This window comes from Indicator indicator, chromosome 21, assembly GCF_027791375.1.
Source record: "Indicator indicator isolate 239-I01 chromosome 21, UM_Iind_1.1, whole genome shotgun sequence".
Classification (NCBI taxonomy): domain Eukaryota; kingdom Metazoa; phylum Chordata; class Aves; order Piciformes; family Indicatoridae; genus Indicator; species Indicator indicator.
In genome coordinates this window covers 18,753,623-18,777,982 of record NC_072030.1, presented here as the reverse complement: position 1 = coordinate 18,777,982, position 24,360 = coordinate 18,753,623, and the positions used below count along the sequence as shown (strand labels likewise).

The window sequence follows — 24,360 nt, the reverse complement described above, 5'->3', positions numbered from 1 at the left end:
GCGCGGCCGGAAGTGACGTTGGGAGGAGCCGGAAGTCGCGGCCGGGATCGGAAGTGCCGGCGCGATGGCGGAGGTGGAGGCAGCTGCGGGGAGCGGCGCCGCCGGCAGCCCTGAGGCCGGCAGCGGCGGGGGCAGCGGCGGGGGCAGCGGCGGGTGGCGACGGCCTCACGGACCGCTGCAGCGGTACTACGGCCCGACCACGGCGGAGACAGCGGAGGCGGCCCCGGACCCCGCCGACATCAACAGCCCCCACTTCGATCCTGAAGTCTTCCTCACTAAGGTGAGCTTTGACCCTGACCCCTACCCCACCCGCCGCCCCCAGGTCGTGGTGGAGACCTCGCCCGCGGACACCCCCACCCATGTCAGGGCCGCTGCGGAATCCCCGTGGGACCCTTTAAACCGGCCCTGCCAAGTGCCTGATGGTGCCCCATGGACCCTCAGCCCTTTGAGCGACCCCAGCAAGAGACTCCACGGGGACCGTAGGGAGTCTTTAGGGTATTGCGCCTTTCTCTCTGGGGACAGTGTTGGGGCCCTCGGGGGCAGTTGAGAGGGCTCGGGTGCAATTAACACCCCTTGGGGTGGCAGTTGGAGCTCCTGAGGGGCAGCTGAGGATCCCAGGAGGACCTTGGAGAGCAGAAAAAGGCTCTTGGGGACATTTCCAGGTCTCAGGAGGGCTTCCCAAGCGGTAGTTAGGACTCTGATGTGATTCTGACAGGGCCCTGAGAGGGCCGTTAGGGGCTTAGGGGGCAGCTCAGGACCCTAGCAGGGCCAATGGAGGCTCCAGAGGCTAAACTGGAGAAGTGGGACCCCGCTGGGAGGGGCAGTGGGGGTTGAGGGGCAGTTGTGACAGCCTTGCCCCCCTGCAGGTGCGCAGCGAGTGCCCTCTGGGGCAGCTGCTGGCCCGCGAGGCCGCGCTGGGGCGGGAGATCCGCGCCCTGGACAGCGACATGCAGACACTGCTCTACGAGAACTACAATAAATTCATCTCTGCCACCGGTGAGTGCCAGGGGGGCGCCGGTCATGGGGGGAACCGGAGGGCCTGGGGCAGCCAAAGGACCCTGGCCCCTGGTTGATTCTCCCCAGACACCATCCGCAAGATGAAGGTCGACTTCCGGCGCATGGAGGCTGAGATGGACGACCTGGCTGCCAACATGGCTGCCATCAGCACCTCCAGCGCCCGTGTCAGCGCTGCGCTGCAGGACCGGCACCGCCGCGGGGCACAGCTGGCAGGTACCCCAGCGGCAGAGCTGAGGGGTTTGGAGCAGGTCTTGGGGGTGGGAGAGACCTTGGGGGGAAGATCTCAAGCCTTGCAGGGCAAATCTTGGGGCTGAGGGAACACTGAGCAGCACCTCTTGTAGGCAGGGGTAGATTGAAAGGGGCTGGGGGGACCTAGAGGATAGATCTGGCAGGTATGGGGCAGAATTTGGGGGCATTGGAAGACAGACAATGGGGAGGAGGGCTGGGGGTGGCAGAGCCCCCAGCAGGGGCAGATCTGGAGGGGTTGGGGGCAGATAATGTGGTGCTGAGGGGCAGATCTTGGGGGGGGGACCCCAGCGGGGCAGATCCTAGTGCTGCCCACACTCATTGTCCCCACCCCTCCCTTGCCCCTCAGGGGTGCAGGCGCTGCTGCGGAAGCTGCAGTCCCTGGTGGAGGTGCCAGGGCGGCTGCGGCGCTGGGCAGCACCAGGAGGAGAGCCTGCGCGGGCCCTGCGCTGCCACGCCCGTGCCCGTGCCGTGCTGCGCCACTACCAGCACCTGCCCTCCTTCCGTGCCATCGAAGACGAGAGCCAGGCCATCATGGCCGACCTGGCCCAGCGCCTCCGCACGCGCCTCCGGTGCGTTCACCCTGGGGCCTACTGATGGCAGCTCTGGGAATTGAGGGGTTGGAGGCTGTGCACCCTGGAGCCTACTGATGGCAGCTCTGGGAAACAACCTTTGGCAGGGAGGGTTCACTCTGGAAACTTAATGGCAGCCAGTCCAGGGAGCAGCCCTCTTGGAAGGGCAATGGCTGTGGAGTGTGAACTCTGCAAGTCAGGAGACAGCTCCTCAGGGAGCTGAGGGCTTTTAAATCTGGAGCCTAATGATAACAGCCCCCAAGAAACATCTCAGAGCACTCCTAGAGTGAGGAGAATGATTCTGCCTGTAGCTTTTCATGGTTGTGTTTTGGGGGGTTCTGGTATGTTTGTGCTAAAGGGGCAGCTGGAACCTCCTGATGCTTCTGAGGGAGCTCCTGAAGCTCTGCTCCCTTGGAGCACACTGACTCTTCCCCACTGCTTTTCACTCATTGCTGTTTACTCTGAAGCCTGCTGAGGGCTTTTGTTGCTTCTTCTGTCACTGCCCTCGCTGTGCCGCTGTGAACCCAGCATCTCCCACCCCCCCCAAGTGACCCCCTTGTCTCCCCACCCCTCAGGGATGAGACCTTGGACCCCAAGGAGCTCACCGAGTGCGTGGAGATGCTGCTGCAGCTGGAAGAGCCCCCGGAGGAGCTGTGCCAGGAGTTCCTGAGCCACGCTGGTGCCCGCTTGGAGGCCGAGCTGGCGGTGCTGGAAGCCGAGCTGCCCCCTGCCGACCCCTCGGGTGCTGCCACCACGCCGCCCCCCGCCTCCGACATCCTCGACTTTGTCGACCGCGGCAGCTCGGCCTTCGTGGGCAACCTCTGCCTGCTGGCGGCTTCCTACCGCAGCCTGTTCGAGGGCCACACGGGCACCGGGGAGGGCCGGCTGGAAGCCTTCGCCGCCAGCCTCACCGGGCGCTACTTCGAGCTGCTGGAGCGGCGCCTGGCCCTGGAGCGGGGCCTGGGCGACACCTCACTGCTGGTGCGGGCCCTGGACCGCTTCCACCGCCGCCTGCGCGCTCTGCTGGAGCTGCTGCCCGCCGCTGGCGCCCAGGCCGGGGCCGCGCTAGTGGCACGGGCGGCGCGGGAGCGTGTGGATCGCTACCTGCGGGCACTGCAGACCTTCTTCCTGGGCTGTCTGGGTGACGTGCGCCAGGCCCTGGCTGCCCCACGGCCCCCTGGCAAGGAGGGCCCCAGCCTGCCCGACCTGCTGGCCACACTCTCGTCCTCCGTCCTTGGCCAGCTGAAGGCTGTCCTGGCCTACGTGCAGCTCTTCACTGCCAGGGACGTCGCCTTTGCCAGCCTGCCTTACTTCAAGGTGGGCTGCGGGGTGGCATGGGGCGGTCTGGGGGCATTTGGGGGTCACTGGGATGGGCTGAGGTTGGCAGTTAGGGGGTTGGAGGGATCATGAACCAGCTTGGCGGGGTTGCACAGGGCTGTTTTGGGAGGTCATGAACTATGTGAGGGTTGCACAGGGCTGGTTTGGGCACTCATGGGCCATGTGGAGGTTGCAGATGGCAGCTTTGGGGGCTCATGAGCTATGAGGAGGTGGCAGAGGGCAACTTTGGGGGCTGATGAGCCATGTGGAGGTTGCAGAGGGCAGCTTTAGAGGGATCTTCAACTGTCTAGAGTCTGGACAGGGCAGTTTGGGAGGGTCATGAACCATCTAGGGGCTACCCAGAGCAGTTCGGGGATCACTGAGAAGGGTTGGAGGTTGCAGAGGGCAGCTCCTGGGGTTTGGTACCCCAGGGTGCCAGCTGTGGGCTGTGACTCCTGTGTCTGGGGGCAGGGAGAGTTCTGCGTGGAGGCCGTGAGGGAGGGGCTGGTGGTGGCCTTCGTGCGCTGGCTGTGCCGCACCGCCCAGGGCTTCGCCGACAGCCCCACGGAGCGGGGAGCCCCCGCAGCACCCCCAGCCCTGCTGCTGCTGCTCTCCCGCCTCTGCCTGGACTACGAGGCCACCACCATCAGCTACATCCTCACTCTCACCGACGAGCAGTTTCCTCCACAGGTGAGCTCCCAAAACTCTCCCAGTTGGCCCCAAAATGGCCCTAAGGGGACCCTGAATGTCCCCAAGGTGTCCCAAAATGACTTCTGCATCCCCCTGTGTCCCAGCATCCATCTAAGACACAGCGGTGGGTGGCCTTGGGTGTGAAGACATGGAGCTGTCCCCTCCATCTGTGTCCTCCAAACATCTCTGAGAGGACCCATCACAGTCTGACTGTCCCCACAATGGTCCCAAGGGGGATCTGTAGGACCTCAGGTGGCCCCAGGCTGTGGGGGGGGATGATTGTGTGTTGTGTGTCTGCCTTCACTCCTTGTGTGCCACCAAGTGTTCCTGAGGGACCCAGAGATGTCCCCTGTGCTGTGCTCCGAGTCTCAGGCTGTGCAGAGAGAAGTTTGGGTTTGATCTTGGAAGTTCCTCACAGACAGAGAGGTTGCCCTTGGGATGGTCAATGTCCCTGGAGGTGTTTAAGAAAGGCCTGGATGAGGCACTCAGTGCCATGGTCTGGGTGATCAGTTAGGGTTGGGTGATCGGTTGGACTTGATGCTCTTGGAGGTCTCTTCCGACCCGATTGATTCTGTGTAATTCTCTGTAAGTCCAACGTCCTGCCAGAGCAGGACCATGGAATCCAGCACAGGTGGCACAGGAACACATCCAGACAGGGCTGGGAAGTCTCCAGAGAAGGAGACTCCACAACCTCTCTGGCCAGCCTACTCCAGGGCTCTGTCACCCTCACGGTGAAGTTCCTCCTCCTCCTCCCCACGTCTCTTGCATCCCCCCCCAGGACTCTGCCCCTGCAGTGTCCCCGGGGCCAGTGCTGTGTGCAGAGGCTCGGGCGGCGGCACAGCGGCTGCTGGACCACTACGTGCAGGTGCAGGGGGCAGCGGTGGCACAGATGCTGAGGAAGAGTGTGGAGACCAGAGACTGGCTGGGCACCGTCGAGCCGCGCAACGTCCGTGCTGTCATGAAGCGCGTGGTGGAGGACATCACCGCCATCGACATCCAGGTGGGGGCTCGGGGCAGGGCGAGGAGGCTGGGGAGGGGGCAGTGAAGTCTCCCCAGTGAGGCCTCAGATGGCCCAGAGGGTCTCTGGAGAGGCCCTGAGGTTCCCCTCAAAAGCTCCTCCAGGAAGCCCAAGTCCATTTTTACTTCCAAATCGTGAGCATGGTGGATTTGCTCTCCGGGGCAGATCGACTGAAAGATAACTGATTGGAGGGGATCTAATTCAGCCCCTAACAGTCCCTGAAGGTCCCTGGGGAGTCCTGGGACTGCCACAGGGTCCTGGCTGGAGCAGCTGAAATCCCCAAAGGGTGGAGAAGAGATGCCCAAGGTCCCTGACGGTCTTTGGAGAGATCCCAGCAAGGTGTGGGAGGGCCCCGGGAGGTGTTGGGGGGCGTCCCGGTGGGCACTTGGGGTGGGCTGTGCCTGGCCAGCACTGAGGAGGTGGTGCCACAGGTGGGGCAGCTCTTCGAGGAGGGCGTGAGGCGGGCACAGAGCAGTGACTCCAGCCGCCGAGCGTTCTCCGTCTACAGCAGCTCACGGGCACCCAGCCGCTACGCACCCAGCTACACCCCCAGGTCAGCCCTGCCCCCCCAGGCCTGCCCTCCTCACCCCAGCTCAGCCCTGTCCCCCCAGGCCTGCCCTGCTCACCCCCAGGGCAGTCCTGCCCCCCTATACTTCCTGTCTCATTCCTCAGGTGTCTGCTTATGCCTTAACCTCAACTTCTTTGTACCCCCAAACTGTGCCGATGTCCTTCCCACCATCTCAACATCCCTTAGCTGTTGTGATGTCCCCAAGCTGTCCTAGTACCCCTGATGATCCTTGATGACCCCTTCCCATCCTTACATCCCCCCTGACTGTCCCAGTGTCCCTTGCCAGTCCCCATGTGTCTCATCTCTTGATGTCTTGTCCATCCCCATCCTCCCTGCTGTCCACACATCCACTGCCCCTTGTCCTGTTCCCCTGTCCGTGTGTCCCCAAACTGTCCTAGTACCTCCTGACCATCCCTGCATCCTCTGCCCATCTCTGTCTCCCTGTCCTCACTGTCTCCCTGTCCCCAGTGCCCCCATGGACACTCACCTGCTCAGCAACATCCAGAAGCTCTTCTCCGAGCGCATTGACATCTTCAGCCCTGTCGAGTTCAACAAGGTGAGGCCACCCCTGTGTCCCCACAACCCAGGCACTAGGCCTAGGGGGTCCCCAGGAGCTGGTGACCAGGGTGTTCCCACTGCCCCCTGGTGTTTCCCTGTCCTAGATGTCAGGACTCGGTGCGGTCCCTGTGGCTGGTGGCTGCAGTGAGGGTGTCCCTGTGTTCCTGTGTCCCTGGGCTCACTTGACTTAGGGCCTCCCTGTGCTTCTGACAGCCAGGCCAAGAGCATCTCACCCCCTGTGTCCCCTGTGTCCGTGCTTGGGAGTAGCAGCCAGGACAAGGGTGTCCCACATGTCACCCACGTGCCCACGCTGATGGGACTTGAGGCCTGCAGGCCACAGGAGCCCTGATTCCCCTGTGCCACATGTCCCCAGTGTCCCTGCAGCCTGAGTGCCAAGACGGGGGAGGGATCCCTGGGGTCTGGTGCCCAGGATGAGAGCATCCCAGGAGCTGACAGCCTGCAGAGGGCCACAGCTCCATCCCTGTGCTACATGTCCCTGCTGTGCCCACCCCAGGTGTGGGTGCTGACAGGGATCATGTCCCTGCTGTGCCCACCCCAGGTGTCAGCGCTCACAGGGATCATCAAGATCAGCCTGAAGACGCTGCTGGAGTGTGTGCGGCTGCGGACGCTGGGGCGCTTCGGGCTGCAGCAGGTGCAGGTCGATGGCCACTACCTGCAGCTCTACCTCTGGCGCTTCGCTGCTGACGAGCGAGTGGTGCAGGGGCTGCTGGACGAGGTGGCCGCCAGTGCCACCCACCGCTGCCTCGACCCAGTCCCCATGGAGCACAGCGTGGTGGAGCTCATCTGCGAGCGCGGGTAGGCCCTGCAGGGCCCGGGAGAGACAGCAGGGGGACAGACAGGCAGCAGGACGCACGGGGCACTGCCAAAGGGAGGAAGTGTTTCAGGTCCTGTTGTGTTTCTGGGGCCAGAGCTGTGCCCTATGCGTCCCCACCTGTCCTCACCCACACAAAGGCCTCCCACGTTCCAACACACAGCAACAGGCAGGGACCCCTCATGTCCCCACATGCATGCAGGGTCACCCCACAGTCACCCTCACCACCACCCCCAGCCCTGCTACCTCCTCACGCTGTCCCTCCACCCCAGTGACACCCTCAGCATGTGCTGTCCCTGTGCCCCCAGTGCCACACCAGCTCATCCCCCCACCCTGGTGACTTCCCCCTGTGTCTGGGCACAGCCCCTCTGGCACAGGAGGGGACAATAAAGCAAAGCTGTGTGGATGTGCTCTGTGTCTCCCACCGGGGCTGAGGCTGTGTAGGGATGAGGAGGGGTCCCCAGCCTGGGGCTGTGCTGCAGCAGTGGTTCCATCACTGCTGACTCCTGGGGTGGGCAGGGTCTAGGCTGCAAGTTGAAGGAATTCCACTGGGAAAGTTCCGGGTTTTACCACCAGCTATCCTGGCAGGAGCTCACCCTGATTGTGCCATCCCTGGAGCTGATCCCATGGGGAGGGAATGTGGCACTCATGAAGAGGTGGCACAGGATGCAGACGATTCCATTGTCCTTCCAGCTCTGCCTCAACTCAGTGCCCAGCAGCTTGTCAAGGCCTGGGCACATCCCCTCACACCTGTGCACCCTGGCACTGACCTCACACTGGGGCCATGGCACTACTGTCCCTGCTGCACACAGTGGTGCTGTGAGATGGTGGCACCAGGCCCAGCCTGCACAGCTGTTGGGGTGCTGGGCACAGGCTGCCCTGGGAGATTCTGGAGTCTCTGTCTTTGGGGACAAAGCTGCCTGCCCACAGCCCTGGGCACGTGGCTGTGGGTGGCCTTGCTTGGGGCAAGGAGGGTCAGGCCAGTGGAGCTCAGGAGGTCCTCTCCTGCCTCAGCCAGGCTGTGATCTGGTGAGGTACCTGTGCCAGGGGTGTGAATGCCAAGAGCTGCTGCAGGGGAGCTCAGGGCTCTTGGGAGCAGGAACCTGCAATAAAAACCCCAGGGGTCCTGTTCCCCCTAACCCCCAAAACCAATAAAATGACTCCTAAAATCCATGCTGGGGTGGAAATGAGCTGCCAGTGGCCCTGAACAGCCCTGAGGTGGGCCTGAAGGGAGGAAGCATTTGGGAATATGGATCCTCAGCAGGAGCTGCTGCAAAGGATTTTCAACCTAAGCTCCTTAGTGCCCTGCAGGGAGTTGTCAGAAGGGGTTTGCTTTCCCTTGGCACCCCTGGCACCCATTTGCATTAATATTTTCAGGCTACTCCCCAAACAATCCAAAGCTAAAGTCTGGGGCCAAACTGCTTTGGGGTGTCCCTGCTGTGCCAGCTCAGGGAACACTGCCCTCTCTCCCTCCCTGGGTGGCACTAGAGAGGTGACAAAGCAAGGAGGGGAGAAGGGGAGAAGGCTGGGATTTAGCATCTGCACAGTCCCAGGGCCAGAAGGTTTGGCCATGGAGCCAAAGCCAGAGCCAGGCCCAGGCTGCCCTTTTCTGTTCAACCAGAACCAGCTCTGCTTTTACTGCTTCTTTCCTGGAGCAGTTTTGCATTTGAGACCTCAGCTATAGGTAAAGGCTCAAGTTCAGCACCTGGGAGCAAACCCCTTTGGCTCCAGACCTTTACTGCGACTCCAGGGACACTGAAGCAGTCTAGGAAAGACAACACAGCAGATTTCCCTCTGCCCCAGTGGAGTGTTGCAGATTGCTGGTGGCCCAGTTCCCTGCAAGACACTGCTCCATGCTGGCCCCAGGACACTTGGCCAAGTGCCTGCCCAGCTCAGGGAGGCAGGAACCAAAATACAGAGAAATGCTGGAAGCCAAGCTTGACAACATTGCTCTCCAAAAGCTGAGGCTGCAGCTCCCTGGGGTTCCCAGGGGTGGGGTTTGGTGCGAGTGAGGTTCTTGCTCCATCTGGTGGCAGCAATTCTGAGCATTCATTTAGTAACTCCAAGCACTTCCAGGGCTGTAGGGTGAGCTCAAGAAAAATGCAGCCCAGGTATTCCCCAGCAAAGGTTCCCAGCAGTCTCACTGTGCCAAACTATTTCTCTTCCCAGGCCTAGAAACAGAATTTCAGTAAAGAGAGGTCAGCAAAGGCCCCGTGGTGAGTAAAGCACCAACATTCCCCTGCAGCAGGAGCTACAAAGCTCTGCCCAGATAGAAACATTCCTGTCTTAAGTGCAAAACGCAACCCCCCAAAGGGGGCTCCAAACTCCTCAAGAGTCTGAGGGAGCTGGTTTCTCTTTCATCACTTTCACCACTGACATTTGGGTTTCAACATTTTATTATGAATCTTTAATGTTTTAGGCTTTTTTTTTTTGGTACTTTAAAATAAGGTAACCTACAGCACATCTGTTCCACCTGACAGGACTTCATTTTCTGAGAACAAAACTGACAATTATTCAACACTAACAGTCCTGGAGATAAGCAGCTGCAGTCCAGGAACTGTTTTCTCACCTCAGCACTTCTTGAGGCTGTAGGATGTGGGCAGAGCAGGTTTGAGGGCGCAGGGAGGGAAGTTCCAGATGGCCGAGCTGGTGCGCTTGAAGTACCTGGGCTTGCTCTTGTAGAAGATGTCCTCCAGCCTGGGGCTCAGGATCACCCCAAAGATCTCATCCACGTTGGGGGGGTTGTAGTACTGCCTGGTGACTGCCTGGGTGAGCTGCTCCCCTGCAGGCCAGAGGGCAGCTCCTTAGTTTGGATCATTTGTTGCTGTGCAGCCTGTCCCTGCTGCCCTTTAACCACAGCAAGCCCCCAAACCCTGCAGTGTGTGGAGCTGAATCACAGAACTGTCAGGGTTGGAAGGGACCTCAAGGCTCAGCCAGTTCCAATCCCCTGCCACGGGCAGGGACACCTCACACCACAGCAGGTTGCTCACAGCCACATCCAGCCTGGCTGCAAAAACCTCCAGGGATGAGGCTTCCACCACCTCCCTGGACAACCTGTGCCAGTCTCTCAACACCCTCATGGGGAAGAATTTTTCTTCCTAACATCTGATCTGAATCTGTTTCTAGTTTTCCTCTATTCCCCCCAGCCCTATAACTACCTGGCACTCTAAAAAGTCCCTCCCCAGAATCCTGAAGAGTCACCAAAGATTCCCTGGAGGGAGAACATTGCCTGTGCTGAGCCCTGTGCAGGACCTAGAGCGAGTCTGCCAGAGGCCAAAGCTTCTCAGCTCTTCCCCATGCATTTCCTCACTTCTCTGGGGCAGGTGGAATATGAAATGATGGAACCAGAACAACATTTGGTCTGGGGCACTCCTTTGCTTTTTAAAGCCCCACCAGTGTCAGGCAGGCTCAGACCAGAGCCCTAGGTCCTGATAATGCCTTTCACAACAGCAGCAGCTCTGTTAAAGCAGCTGAAGAGTATTTGTCCCCCAACACTGCCACAAGCACATCCCCAGGGGGTAGAGGAGCCCTTGACCCAGCCAGCTGCTGGGGGTGAGGACTCTGAACTGCCAATGTGCAACTGAAACTGGACAAGACCTCACAGCAGCTCCTCCTGACCTGGTGTCAGTCAGAAGCTCCAGCACTCACCACAGGCCCAGGCAGGGATGGGCTTGCGAGGTTGGCTTTCATCATCAGTGGAGTCATCGCTGTTCAGATCCATCCCATAGTTGTTTGGGTCTATGCTGAAGGGTTTTGGATGCCTCTGGGCATGGGGAGTCATCTGGTATGAGTTGCAGGCACCTGAGTTCTGGAAGGCAAGAGAGGTCCCTCAGGTGTCAGAGGCAGCAGAGCAGCATCTGCCCCACACCAGCTCAGCCTTCCTGGAGCTCAGCAGCTCTGAAGTTCTAACCCACAAACAGGACCCAGCTTCAAGTTTTAACCCAAGAGTTTTGGCTTTGCACTGCCTTCTCTTTAATCAGGCTGCTTAATTGGCTCCATGTGACACAAATGAGCCAGCAGCAGATGTCCAGACAGCAGCTCCACTCAGCTCAGGCACAGCTCACACCTGAGCTGAACAATGTGCTCTGAATGCTCTGGAACCCAAGGGCTGGGCTTGAGTAACCACAATCACCCTGATGGCTGCCACCTGGGAACGTGCACACAGCAGCCCAGGGGCAGGCTGAGCTGCAGCTCTCAGGGGAGCAGCACAGCTGGGAACACAAGTGAGGGAAAAGCAAATGCAAAAGTGCCAATCCCTCCAACTGGGAAGCTGGAGGGAGTTTTCCTTCCCCAGACGCTGCCTTGCCAGCTTTGTGACCCTCGGCACTAACTCCTCTGGGGCTGGGGTTGCATCTACAGAGCAAGACAGAGCTCTGCAAGGAGAGCAAGATCCATGTTCTTTGTTTGCAGTGCTCAGTGCTGACAGAGCTCCAGAACAACCTGCACTGAGGCCCCCACAAGGCACAACTGTCCCACAGCCTCTGCTGCTATCCCACAGCTGTTCCCAGCTTGGAGCTGAACTATCAGTTTCTCAGGAGCTCTCCTGCCCACAGGATTCACTGTTTAAAGAGAAAGCTGACTTGAACAACCACTGCCTTACCCTGGCAAGCACTCACTGCTTTCCTTTCCCTCCTTTTCACTCCACCAGGAGCCAACCTCAGATAACCAGGAGAAATGTTTATAGAATCCCTGCAGTACTGGAAAGGGATAAGCAGCAGAGGGAAACTGCTCCTTGTAACAGCTGTGCTGGGGTCAGCTCTCTGATGTCATTCCCTAGAGACAGGACACCAGGGGGAGCAGAATTACCTCAGGCTTTTCTGGGTGCTCTGTCTGGACTCCATCTTTATCTTTTTGTTCCTCTGGGTGCTGTGTCTGGGCTCTGTCTTTATCCTTTTGTTCCTCTGGCATCCTCTTGTGTTCCTGCTTCTGCCTCTCCATCTCTGCTAGCCTCTGCTGCAGGCCAACAGCACAAAGGAACTCAACTGTTGAGCTAAGCTGGCTGTTAACCCATGGATCCCTTTCTAAACCTCCACTGCCTTTTTCTTCAGGGTCTAAAGAGCAGAAACCAGCTGGCAGAGTCCAGCCTGCTGCTCTTTGCCTCTTTTTAATCAATATTTTTAGAGGCTAAGTCACTGCATTGTGCAGCAACTCTGTGAATGCTTCCTTTCTCCTGTGGGTTCTAGAGCACAGCAGTTGCCAGCTCTGACAGGAGGTATCTTCAGCAGCTTCTGCAGACAGCCCCAGGAGGCTCTCCCCATACAGAGCCCTTACCTCTTTCTGCTGCTCCTCCTGGAGCTGCTCCTCAGCAGCCTGAGCCTCCTTCTGCAGGCGAGCTGCCTTCTGCTGCTGCTCTCGGAGCCTGGGAAGCACAGCAGCAGGCTGTCACCCACACAGGGATCCCCCATCCCATGCCTGCTGCAAGGCCCTCCCTCCTCCCAGCTTTCCAGGACGCTCCTCACCACAGCTCCCATGTTACTGAGCCCACAATTTCTTCTTGGCAGCTCAAAGCCATTCCCAGAGCTGTGCCAACAGCACGAAGCAGCCCTTCACTGCCCAGGCCTCTCTGGTGCCCAGCTCCTGCCTCTCCTCAAAGCCCCAGCACAGCACCAAGTACAGAAATGGACATGGTCTTACTTATCTGCCTGGATCCTCTCCTGTTCCCTCTTCCTCTGCAGCTCTCTGTGTGCAGCCAGCTGCTTCTCCCTCTCCTGTTCTGCCTGCCTTTGCTCCAGGATCTTCCTGGCACGTTCCTGTTCTTCTTCCTTCCTCTTCTGCATCAGCTCCTTGTGCCGCCGTTCCTCCTCCTCCTGCTCAGAGCACCAAGGCAGTTACTCACCTCAGGCTGGCCCCCAGTGTCTGGTACCCAACACTGCACAGCTGGGAAACAAGCAGGGGCTGAGCTCCCCACTGCTCTCCAGCTGTTTCAGGGCTGGCCTTTCCCTGCCCACACTGCTCTAAAGGACCTAAGGGCCACCATGCTCCAGATCTTACAGAGGCTTTTCTGGGAGATTTTAAGCACTTGCTGATGCACAGATTTAGGGCTTTGTAAGAATGTGCCCAGAACTTGGAAGAAGCATGGGTGAGGGTCACCACCAAGAGCATGCAGCACACTGCAGAGGAAGCAGAACACTGCAGAGAGCTGTGGGGCCAGGGTCATATCAGTTTGCTCTCTGTGGGTCTGCTGGTGCTCCCACTGCACCCCCTGCTCACAAAGACCCTGCCAGACTGCAGCCCTTCCACTGGTGTGCAGCACAGGGCAGGCCCCAGCACAGACCTGCTGCAGTGCTCTTTGTTTCCTGGCCTCCTCCTCTTGCCTGCGCCGTGCCTCTGCTTCCTCCATTTTCTTGGCAGCTGCTTTCTTCTTGATCTTCTCCTCTGCCAACCTCTCCTCCCGCACCTGAACACAGGGAGCCAGCTGAAGACTGTGGACTGCCCCAGGAGCAAGGCCCAGAGAGAGCTGTCACCCTCTCTTTTGTGCCACCAGCAAGGCCTGGGCTTCATTTCAGACAGGGGCTTTAGGGAAGGGACCTTCTGTTACACCTCCACAGGAGAAGCTACTCTCACCCTGGTATTTACACACACCTAACTCCACACAGGCTGTCAAAACGCATCCTCAGAACCATGAAATAAGAAAAGCAGATGGAGGTAATTAAAGCAGACAAATGACTGTTCTGGTCCCATCTGCAAATGGCCTGAAAGCCTCAGACACAAGCAGGGGCTGGAGGGAACCTGGTTATTGTCACCTCCTCATCCATTAGTCCAATGGGAGAAGCAGATAAAGCTTCAGGACTATCAGCTGGCTCTAGCTACCTGAAGTTCTTCTCCCAGCTGACTAATAAAGCCTTAACAAAGGCCTTGCAGAGGCATAATTCTGGGAAAGATGAAGCTTCATGGAATCATAGAATGGTCCAGGCCAGAAGGGACCTCCAAAGCTCACCCAGTCTAGCCTCCCTGCGGTCACCAGGGACATCCCCAGCTAGATCAGGCTGCCCAGGGCCTCTTTGAGCCTCACCTTGAATACCTCCAGGAAAGGGACCTCCAACACCTCCCTGGGCAACCTGCTCCAGTGTCCCACCACCCTCATAGTAAAGAGCTTCTTCCTGCTAGCCAGCCCCTCTCCAGTTTGAAGCCCTTGTCCCTGGTCCTGTCACTGCAGGCCTTTGCACACAGGCTCTCTGCACTTTCCACCTGGTGTTTGCTGTGAGCCAGAGGCAGGCAGCCACCAGGCTCCTGCAAAGTTCCTTCTTCAACCATTCTCTCACTTCCTGCAGCCTCAGACCCTCTCTCTCTGGAAGGCAGCCTCATGTGGCCTCCTCCTCTACCCCAGCTGGTGGTTCCTGCTGGCAGCGTGCAGGCAGGTGTGGCCTCACCCTCTCAGTCTTCTCCTCGAAGTGGGCAATCTTCTGCTTGATGCGCTGCTTGCGCTCCTGCTCCAGCTGCAGGGCCCTCTCCCGGCTCTCCTGCACCCTGCGCCACCTCTCCTCACGCCTCCTGCGGGACAGACACGGCCTGCAGCGGGCACTGCACGGCCTGCAGCGGGCCCCCCCCACCCCGCACGGCCTGCAGCGGCTCAGACACCAGGCCGAGGTGCAGCTCTCCACTCTGTTCAGTGAGACAAACTCTCCACTCCCAGCCTCACAGGATGCCAGGGGTTGGAAGGGACCTCTGGAGATCTGGAGACCTGCCAGAGCAGGACCAGAGAGTCCAGCACAGGTCACACAGGAAGGCATCCAGATGGGACTTGAAAGTCTCCAGAGAAGGAGACTCCACAACCTCTCTGGGCAGCCTGTTCCAGTGCTCTGTGAGCCTCACAGTGAAGAAGTTCCTCCTCATGTTGAGGTGGAACCTCCTGTGCTGGAGTTTGTATCTATTGCCCCTTGGCCTATCCCAGGGTGCAGCTGAGAGGAGCCTGTCCCCTCCCTCTTGCCCCCCAGCCCTCAGATATTTATAAGCAGTTATTAAATCCCCTCTCAGTCTTCTCCTCTCCAGAGTACACAGCCCCAGGGCTCTCAGCCTCTCTTCACAGGGCAGTGCTCCAGTCCCTCCAGCATCCTCCTAGCCCTCATTTCCACATCAGCCACCTTCTGAAGCTCTGTCTGAGCCAGGACTGCAGAGAGCGATGAAGCAGTCAGCTAGGATCCCAGACAGGTAGTCAGTACAAGCTGGCAAGAATTTTTGCTGCCTGCATGGACTCCACAAAAGACCTGGGAGGTGCAGGGACCTGTGTGTGCAGAGAACAGGGCAGGCAGGCAGGGAGCAGACACTCACAGCTTTGCCTCGTCCAGACGCCGTTTCTTCTCCTCCTCCAGTTTCTGTTTTCTCACTTGCTCAGCTTCTTTCTTTTTCCTCAGAATCTCCAGCTTCTGCCTCTCCTTCTCCTGCAGTGGATTGAAACATGAGTGCACACCCTGGCAGGGGCACCTTGCTGCTGGGGAGCACAGGAAGTGTTCCAGTGGTTAGCTTGTGCTGGGCTGTGCTGGCTGTAAGCGACTGCCAATGCCTGGTGGCATCAGTGCCCAAACTAAGCACTAAGCTAAAACTGCCAACCAGACCTTGCTGCTGTGGTGCTGAGTGATGCTCAGCACCCACACAGGGAGAGTTCTGAGGGGAAGTTACCTGTAATACTCCATGAACTGGCAAGCAAAGGACATATCAGACAAAAAAAAAAAACCAAACAAACAAACAACTCTTCCTACCACAGCAGCTCCTCCACAAAGGCAGACACCAGGGCCAGCTGAACACCACTGAGACTGACCCTTGGATGCTTCACTACCTCCCAGGGACAGAAGTCTCATCTGCTGCAGCACAGTGAGGCCCTCCCAGCACCACCATGACAGCTTTGAGCAACACAAACCAGAAGTGAAGCTATAGCCAGATGCAAGCTGGATGCAGGAAATCCCCTTGCTGTAGAGCACCCTCCTCTCCCTCCCCAAGTCTGCTGCAGGTGAAAACAAACCCCCAGAACTACCTCATTTTGCAGGCAACTAAATGCTCCTGGATTTATGACCAAACAGTCCTGTGCGAGCAGCACACAGGGAAAACTCTGGGAGAATCTAAAACCAGACCTTCCAACCCCCCCCCCCCCAAACAGCTGCTGGGGGGAACTGCAGTGAGACAGCCCAGGGCCCACACTGGAGCTGGTCAGGAAGCTGAGTGACCAACTTCATTTAGCTTATGCAGACAGCTTGAAGTTACTTCTGAGTTGAATATGGCTTGAGAAGGTTTTGACATCTCCGACACCCACCAGCTGCCCATGCCCCAGATCAGAAGCAAGCCTTACCCTGGGGTCAGGGGTGTTGTGCCTGATGAAGGACTTGATCACCATGTTCCCACCCAGCGGGCTGGGGGTCATCAGCAGCTGGTTCTTCTGCACAGTGTGCAGGAAGGTCTTGATAGGCCGCACCACCTGGAGTGAACAGAGCCAGGCTCAGCAGCCAGAGCCAGAACAGCTCAGGGGAGGGGCAGCAGGGCTGCAAGGACCTTACCTTGCTGGCTGGGAAGGTTCGGGATGGAGTCTTTTTTCTGGGAGGAGAGAGCCCCCCATCCTCTGCCTGCTGGTTGTCATAGCACTCATCCACAGCTCTCTTGTAGCTTGGCTTTCTCCTGGGAAGAAACACAGGCACGGAATCACAGAGGGCTAGAAGGGACCTTCAAAAGTCGTCTTGTCCAAGGCCCCTGCAGGCAGCAGGGACAGCAGCTGGATCACACAGAGCAAATGCTCCTGAGAGTTCAGTGACTGTTTGGTAGGCCTGGTTTGAGCCTACCTAGGGACAATGCATTCTTTATTGGGGAACACACTAGGAAAAGGCTGATGTGACCCAAGTTAAATCCTCTTTCAACAGAGGCAGAGAAAACTTCCTGCAGAAGTTTCAGTTACAAACCACTGAAGCCACTGAGGAAGGTTTCAGTGTTGAACAGCCTACTCTGAACTGCACTGTGGATCTCCGACATTCCCACCAGAACAGACATACCTGGCACCCTGGGGTGGTTCCTGACTCTTCCCATTCTTATCTGGGTTCCTTTCTGAAAGAGAACACTTCCAGTTATCTCCAGCAGGAAGCAATCCTCTCCAGCACAGCTCTGACAGCTCAGTAAAGAGCAAATCCCTGCCATGAATCCTACAGGCAGAGCTGTTCCAACCTTCATACCTAGAGACTGAGAGCAAGGCAAAGGTCCCCAGAGTGCCCTGTGTTGTGCACCAGGCTGCACAACTCCTGCAGGGGCACTGAGCAGCCGCCTGCTCCAGAAATGGGCCCAGCAAGGCCCCCCACAACCTGGGGAACATCATCCCCCTGCCCCATCACCTCACCCAGCCCAGAGGGGACAATAACTCCAGCACAAACCTCCTCACTTATCTCTTAGCACAAACCCTCCCTTGCCAAAGATGAATCTTTCAGCTCTCAGCTCCACAGCCTCCCAGCCAGCCTGCCCCAGCTCCCCCGCACTCACCCTGGCTGCTTGGCTGCTCCTGCCTGCCGATGGTCCAAGAGCGCAGGGACATCCGTGGGCTCTGGGGAGGTGCCAGGGAGCCTGCCCCAGCTCTGCCACAGTCCTGCCCTGGGCTGCTCTGCCTGCCTGGCTCCTGGGGCTGCTCCTGCCTGCCGATGGTCCGAGAGCGCAGGGACATCCGTGGGCTCTGGGGAGGTGCCAGGGAGCCTGCCCCAGCTCTGCCACAGTCCTGCCCTGGGCTGCTCTGCCTGCCTGGCTCCTGGGGCTGCTCCTGCCTGCCAGCAGTCTGAGAGCGAAGGGACATCTGTGGGCTCTGGGGAGCCTGCAGGAGGAGAAGGCTTTCAGCCCAGTCCTCACACAAAAGGCAGTCACTGTCCCCAGCCCTGCTGTCACCCTGGCAAGAGCAATCCACAGCACTTCCAGAGCACAGAGCCACATGCAGAGTGCTGAGCATGGGTGCAGCACCCAGCACAGAGCCCCTCAGGGTACCCTGATCGTGAGCTCCTTGGTGCTGTGCCATCACTAAAGCACAGGCACTAGCAGCAGACAGGGGCTGCAGCCAGGCAGACACTGCTTAAACCAAACCACCTGTTAAGGGCAGAAACACTTTAAGCTGAAACCTCTCTGTGCTTCTGGCAGTCAGCAGCATTTGCTGTGCACAGCAGCCATGGAGGGCAGCAGGAGACAAAGGCAAGCAGCTCCTGGTCCTGCCTTCTCACTCTGTGCCCATGCCATGTGCTGCCCCTGCACTCAGAACCTGCTGTGGTGATGGTTTGTAGCCCTGGGAGAGCTGGCAATGCCCTCCCCTGGCACTGTCAGCCCCACTCCCCACACTGGGCTGGCAGGGGCACAGGTGCTAGGAGAAGGGTAGAAGCCTGACTCCCACCACAAAGGCTTCTGCAGAGGCCTTACCTCAGAGCTGGGCACAGCAAGCACCCTGCAGCCTAATGGAAGGCCAGAGAAGCCCAGAGCAGGCCTGGGAGGAGCCCTTTAAGCACCAGCACACACTGGGCACTGGATGTTATCCTGCAAAGGGAGGTCTGCCTTGAGGAGCTGCTGGCTCAACACAGCTCCCAGGGGAAGTCCAAACCACATTTGGTTTTCCAAGAACACTGCTAACAGGCAGAGAGAAGAGAAGGTGATACAGGCTAAGTGCCCCTACATTGATCAGGGCACAGACCCCAGACACCAGGGCTCTGTTCAGACCTGCAAAGCAGCCCATTCCTCCTGCTCTGAGCTGCTCTCCCTCTGAGCTGCTCAGGCATGCTGAAAACCCAGAGGCACTGGAAAACTGCTGCAGCTGCACCCACACACAGTCTGAGCAGGTACAGGCCTGTCCTGCTGCTTGAGGCCACATTAGCTCAGCTCAGTCTTTGCTTGCTGAGAGCTATTCTTGACAAACCACCACCACAATCCTGTGATTCTGAGGCAGTTCTGGGCTCCCTGCCCTCAGGAGGGAACTGGGAATTGCGCAGGGATGGGGTCTGGCCCCCAAATGGCATTTCCAATTTCTGTGGTGGCTTTAAAAACAAACTGACAAGCTTTCAGCAAGCTGCAGGCCTCAGCAAGGTGAAAAGCAGTTAGAAACACACAGAAATAGCTGAGAAGTTTGTACAGCACTGCTGAAAGCAGCTCCCCTGAGCTATAAGGTTAGGTCAGCTGTGTAGATTCAAGATTCACTTCTCAAGCACCTAGTCTCTAGGAGGAGGTTCAGAAGCAGGACTGTGCCTTGGATGGTTGATGTTCAGCACTGGAGGGCATTAGCCTGTCACTGACATTTAAATCTACAGATGCAGAGTGACAGAGAACACCTCCTGGCCAGAGTTAGCCTAGGCTCTGAAAGCACCTGGGGTGGTCCTAGTGCCCCCACTCAGAAGCAGCCTTGGGTGCTGTGTGCTCATCTCCCAAGGGAGCCCTTGCTGGGATTAAAACCATCCCAGACCCTCTCTAGTCAGTGCACCAGAGCCAAGTCCCCACACAAAACACTTTCCGTCTCTGCTCAGATCTTACCAGCTTGGGACAGCTACAAGGTTCAGAAGGCCTAGGGAAAGAACAAAGGCAGCATGGTTAGGAACTGCAAGGGAAGGGGCAGCCACTTGCCACCCGCAAGCAGCAGGCTTAATACCAGCAATGTCACCTCCGTGTCCTCCAGCAGGTCACTGAGGATTAACAAATATCTTAAAGGAGCCTCACCCAGCTTTGACAACTGTTTCTTCATTCTCTGACACCTCTCCAGAGCTGGAGTCTGCAGGAAAAGGAGAAAACAACACAGGAGCTGTAACACAGGAGCAGGGAGAGCTCTAGAAGCAGTTTCCCTCGGGATGCTGCAAAGGCACCTGGTTAGTGCCCAAAGCTGAGTGCCTGCTGCTGTGGTCAGGGTGGAGAACCCCCCCAAGCAGCAGTGGGGACAGCTGCCTGTGATTGTGGTGTGAGAAACTTCATCTTTTCCACTATGCAGGAGTCCAAAGCATTGCTTGATGAGCTCACATTAAGAGTCACTTGGTTTGGGCTCAGACTCGTTTTGCAGGAGTTAAAGGCAGTGTTATTTACAGCCTGGGGGCTGCTTCCTGCCAGCATTCCTGCCAGCTGGCTCCCTAGCTCCAGCTTTTCCATCCCAGCACTGCCAGAAATAGTGGTTAATTAATAACAGAGGCAACGAAGCAGCTTCAGCCCAGGCAGATCCTGCAGGGGCTGAGCCTGCAGCCTGCTCCCACACATCCAACAGGCACAAGCTGTGCACACAGCCAGGGCAGGAGCTGCTGCAGGGAGTTACCTTGCCCTGGTGTGATGGTTTGAAACTGTCTTTTTAATTTTTCCTTGCAAAGTTCAGAACAGAGAAAGTGAAAGAATAAGTCACTATTGGGTGTAAGAAAGCAAAATAACGATTGTTCTAAACACTTCCATTGGATAGATAGAAATGTTTAAGAACTATTACCCAAAACAAAGTAGGCACTCTGCACATTCTGCGTTCTGCAGTGGGGGCAGTTGCTGGGCTGTCTGGCTGCTGTTTCTTCTTCTCTTCTGGCTGAAGATAACACACTGACCTTGGCAGCTAAGTTAACAACTTTCTGATTAACTAACTCTGCTTCTCTGTCCAGGGGGGTCTGGGGGGAAGCTCCTGGGAGAGAGAGAGAGGCCCCTTTGGGAAGGTCCCCTTGGGGGGAAGCAAAGGGAGCTTGGTTGTACTTTTCTGTTGATTGCATATATTTGTAAATGTTGTGAATTTTGTATATTTGTACATATTCATTGCATTTCATCGTAGATTTTAGACTCTGCTTGTAAATACAGCCTTCATTTGCTTCCAGACTGAGCTAGCCTGGTTATTGTCGGTGGGGGGGGAATTTCAGCTCACACCGACACACCTGGCTTTCAGGACTGTAATCAGCTCAAGTGGAGCTGCACAAAGCATCTCAGTTCCCCTCCTTACACCCAGGAATTCTGACCAGGCACAACAGTCCAGTGCAGAGGGAAGGAATCAAGGCTTCCTCAACCCTCCCAGGTAATCCAGCTCTGGTCAGCATAGGCTGGGCATTTCAACAGGGCAGATAAAGCTTCTCCAGGGCCTCTTCAAAGTTATCACCAAGCAGACTGCCCTGCAGCTTGGCTTTGTACTCAGTGAGCATCAAACTGCACCTGGAAATTCACCTAGCACCCTACAACCAGACTGGGAAGCCCTGGACTGGGGACAACAGAGCTCCATACTCAGGTATGAAACTGTGTGGACAAAAACTCTGCTGTGCTTGTCCAGGTATATCCTCCAGGACACCTCCACAAGAAGTGCCTTTGATCCAGCAAATCCCAGAGGCAGAGCTCTGCAGTGAGCAGGTGAGGCAGTGCTACCTCAGCTGTGTTAGCTCTCCCTCCACACACAAACATGCAGAGGGCAACCTGTCTCCAACACCAGACTGTGAGGAAGAGCTTCACTTGCACCATCTGCATTTACAGGCCACTTCCTTGCCCCAGCCTGAAGAGTGGAAGGAGGTTACACCCACACCTGTCTGCTCCAGTGGCACAGAAGACATTTCAATCAGTTTGTCCTTCACTGAAACCTGCCTCTGGCACAATCTGTACAGATGTGTAAGACTTCAGTTCATAAAGTTCAGCCTCAAAATTCCTTTCAAGCTAGCAGCCAGACTCTGAAGAGCAGTGGGTCTGTGACAGTCTCCTGGTGAAAGGTCAGAACTCCAACACCTGTGCTGAGACCCCAGGTTCCTGTGCTGGGGGCACTTAGACACCCTGGGACTTATGGAGCAGTCTGATCCCCTGTTCCCAGGCCCAGTGGCACTGGCAGTGTGCTTCCTGGCCCAGGCCCTGTCCTTTGATCTCTCCTGGCTCAGACAACGGAGGCAGCAGCACTGACCCAGGAAGACAAAACCACATCCAACCCTCTCCTGCCCACCCTCCACATCCCAAACCTAACCACCACCTCCTCCCACCCAACTGACCCCCACCCAGACTCCCACCATAGCTGAATGTCCTTCAGAGCCCCTGGAGCAGTGAATGATGCATTCCTGTGCAGACTACCCTAAGTGCTGCTGCTTTGGACTGGATGATTGCTGCAGCCCCTGCTCTGAGGGCAGCTGCTGGAGCTGTGCAGAGTGCAGGATTCCTTAGCTGACCAATTCCTTAGCTGCCTAGAGCAAGACAATCACATCCCATGTGTGCCAAGGGCAACATCCTCACCTTGGCACCCCTGGATGGGAACACTCTGCAGGAGCCACCTCCTGGACTCGTTGGCACCTCTCATTGGGAAGAGATCTTAGCTCACCTATGTGGCTGTATTTCACTGGTTAGGGGATTGAGAACAAAGAGTATAAAACCAGCCACTCTGAGCAGGCGTTGTTTTTTCACTACTTCTGCTTCTTCAGTTAGGGACTTAGGTTGGGGATCTTCAGTTAGGGCTGCTAAGGACTTCTGCTTCTGTTAGTTCACTACTTCTGGCAAGGGCTTCGGGGGAGGGATGCTGCTAGGGACTTCTGTTAGCTGCTTTGTGTGTTAAGAGATCCTGGACTCCTGCTGTAAGCAGGACTCTGAGACTCTAAAATGCAAGGGACTCTACAATAGGGCAATAAAGGACTTCTGGGAAGAACTTCTGAGATTCTCTGCCCCCTGCATTTCTGGAATCTCGTTGCTATCCAGCACCAGGGTTTGTGCCTTCATTCCTCACCCAGTGGCCCCCGGAGCAGAAAAACAATTAAAAACAACAGATGATCTCTTGAGGTCCCTTCCAACCCCTAATGTACTGTGGTACTGTGATACCTCATGTCTACAGCAATTCAAGAGACATCCCTGTTGCTCTCCCAGAGGATTTACAAGGCTGAGCTCATAGGCCACAGCAGCTCCCCAGGCTCTCCAGAGAGCCCCTTAAAGCCTTCTCGCTGATAGCAGCTCGTCAGGCCCAGGAGGATCAGAGGAGGCTCTGCTGCACCCCACACCATTCTCCTTCAGCAGCTCAACCGAAGCAGGAGCGACGCAGAGCGGCCCCCCCCAGTGACCCCTCACTCACCATGCGGGCAGCTGGCTGCCAGTGCTGAGGGCTGAGGCCGGGCCCGCGTCGCTACGCTGCCTACAGACCCGAAGACCTTGCTCCCCTTGCGGCTGCTCCGGGAGCGCTTCAGCGACAAGGAACTCCTGCCGCCAGGGGGAGCTTTGCCCATCAGGCTCCTACGCACAGAGCGAGGACTGAGTCTCAGACCCTTGGGGGCCCCTGGGATGTCCTGGGCACGCTGCAGGGCCTCCTCTTCATCCCTCTCTGGTGCCTGAATGGAGCTATCCTGCAGCCCAGGCCCGGTGCTCACAATGAATGTGGCGTTGGCTTCATTCAGCTGAGGTGTGCCCACAGGCCCTCCATCATCGTCTGCCTGGGGGGTGCTGGCCACCACTGTCTTGGGGGCTGCAGGTGCAGGTGAGGAGCTGCAAACCTGGTCCTCAGGAGGATCCTTATCTGATGTCATGACAAAGGTGTCACGGAGCCGCTGTGCTACTTTAAGAGGTTTTATCTGGAGGCATAGCTCAGCACTAATGCAATTACTGATGTTGATTTCTGCTGTGGGAAGCTTCCTTTCTTGTAGGACAGGATTCTTAAAGAGGACTACTTGAGGGACCTCTGAGAGCTTGGCAAGTGCTGCAGTCTGGGATCTTGTCACACGTTGAGGAAGAGACACCTCAGCCCTGCTAAGTTCCAGGTTTTCTTTGTTTTGGGATTGAGAACATGTGGAGAGTTTGATGTTGTTGTTCTTCCTCCGGGACAATCTAACAACAGAAACGGAGCATCAGATTGGCACTGGAATGGGGAACAGACTGAGGCCCTTCAAATAGGAACACACAAAGAAAAAGCTGAAGCATCATGCAGAAGCCCCCTAAGAGCTCAACATACACAGAGCTGCAGAAAGGGGAGAGCATACAGATACATTTTAGAGTGGGAATAAAAGAAAATCAAGACCCACAGAAATAAAGAGGCCAAGTAACAAAGAGCAGTACCGCTGGGGAGTGCCGCGGGGCCATAACGCGTTCAGGCTTCTGCGCCTGACAGGGCCGCTAGCACAGGGATGAAAGAGGAAGGTCTCAAGGCACGCAGGGAGGGGAGTTAGCTCCGAGTGGCCCCAGAATCGTTCCTTTCCGTACTCCACAAGCTCCCTCCGTCCCGCGCGGAAGGAAGCTTTCTGCTCCACCTGCCGCCAGACCCAGCTCCCCCACCTCGGCCTCTCCTCACGGCCTAGCTGGGCCTACCCCCTCCTGCGCATCTCCTGGTCTTCGTTCCGCTGAGTGGCGTAACGCTTCTTCCGCTGCCGGGTCTTCTGCGACGGCGTCTTAGGCATCAGCTCCGGCTCATCGCTGTAGTGGCTGCGAGGGGAAGGGGAAAGGCGGCAGCTCAGAGCAGGAGCGGCCGGTAAGGGCTCGGTGCGGCCGGAGGTGGGTCAGTCGATAGGTACCTGCCAAACATCTTGATCGCCTCCTCGCGGATCTCCTCCAGCCACACTAGATCGGTATCGTCCACCTCCTGCAGGACCTCTGCTAACCGTCGCTTGCAGGTCGCCAGCAGCTGCTCCGGGCCTGCCGCCGCCTCCACCACCGCCGCCTCCGCCATCTCTTT

The 24,360-nt window shown here is 57.4% G+C and overlaps 2 protein-coding genes across 2 annotated transcripts; one reads left to right on the top strand and one right to left on the bottom strand.

Annotated features, from left to right (window-relative positions):
- Positions 1 to 64: 64 nt before the first annotated feature.
- On the top strand, positions 65 to 6,806 carry VPS51 (VPS51 subunit of GARP complex). The gene is made up of 10 exons (XM_054390493.1): positions 65 to 280; positions 867 to 996; positions 1,084 to 1,230; positions 1,613 to 1,835; positions 2,411 to 3,152; positions 3,624 to 3,842; positions 4,621 to 4,842; positions 5,292 to 5,413; positions 5,897 to 5,984; positions 6,546 to 6,806. Exons 1-10 carry the CDS (start codon positions 65 to 67, stop codon positions 6,804 to 6,806), a joined length of 2,370 nt encoding a protein of 789 aa, XP_054246468.1.
- Positions 6,807 to 8,940: 2,134 nt separating this feature from the next.
- On the bottom strand, positions 8,941 to 24,354 carry INCENP (inner centromere protein). The gene is made up of 15 exons (XM_054390453.1): positions 24,200 to 24,354; positions 23,997 to 24,110; positions 22,774 to 23,519; positions 16,790 to 16,841; positions 16,304 to 16,421; positions 16,099 to 16,224; positions 15,087 to 15,196; positions 14,189 to 14,309; positions 13,093 to 13,215; positions 12,453 to 12,625; positions 12,090 to 12,177; positions 11,655 to 11,771; positions 10,467 to 10,626; positions 9,388 to 9,600; positions 8,941 to 8,989 (listed from the first exon to the last, which is right to left on the bottom strand). The coding sequence occupies exons 1-14, from the start codon at positions 24,352 to 24,354 to the stop codon at positions 9,389 to 9,391; spliced, it is 2,415 nt and encodes an 804-aa protein (XP_054246428.1). The 3' UTR covers positions 8,941 to 8,989; position 9,388.
- Between the last annotated feature and the right edge of the window lie 6 nt (positions 24,355 to 24,360).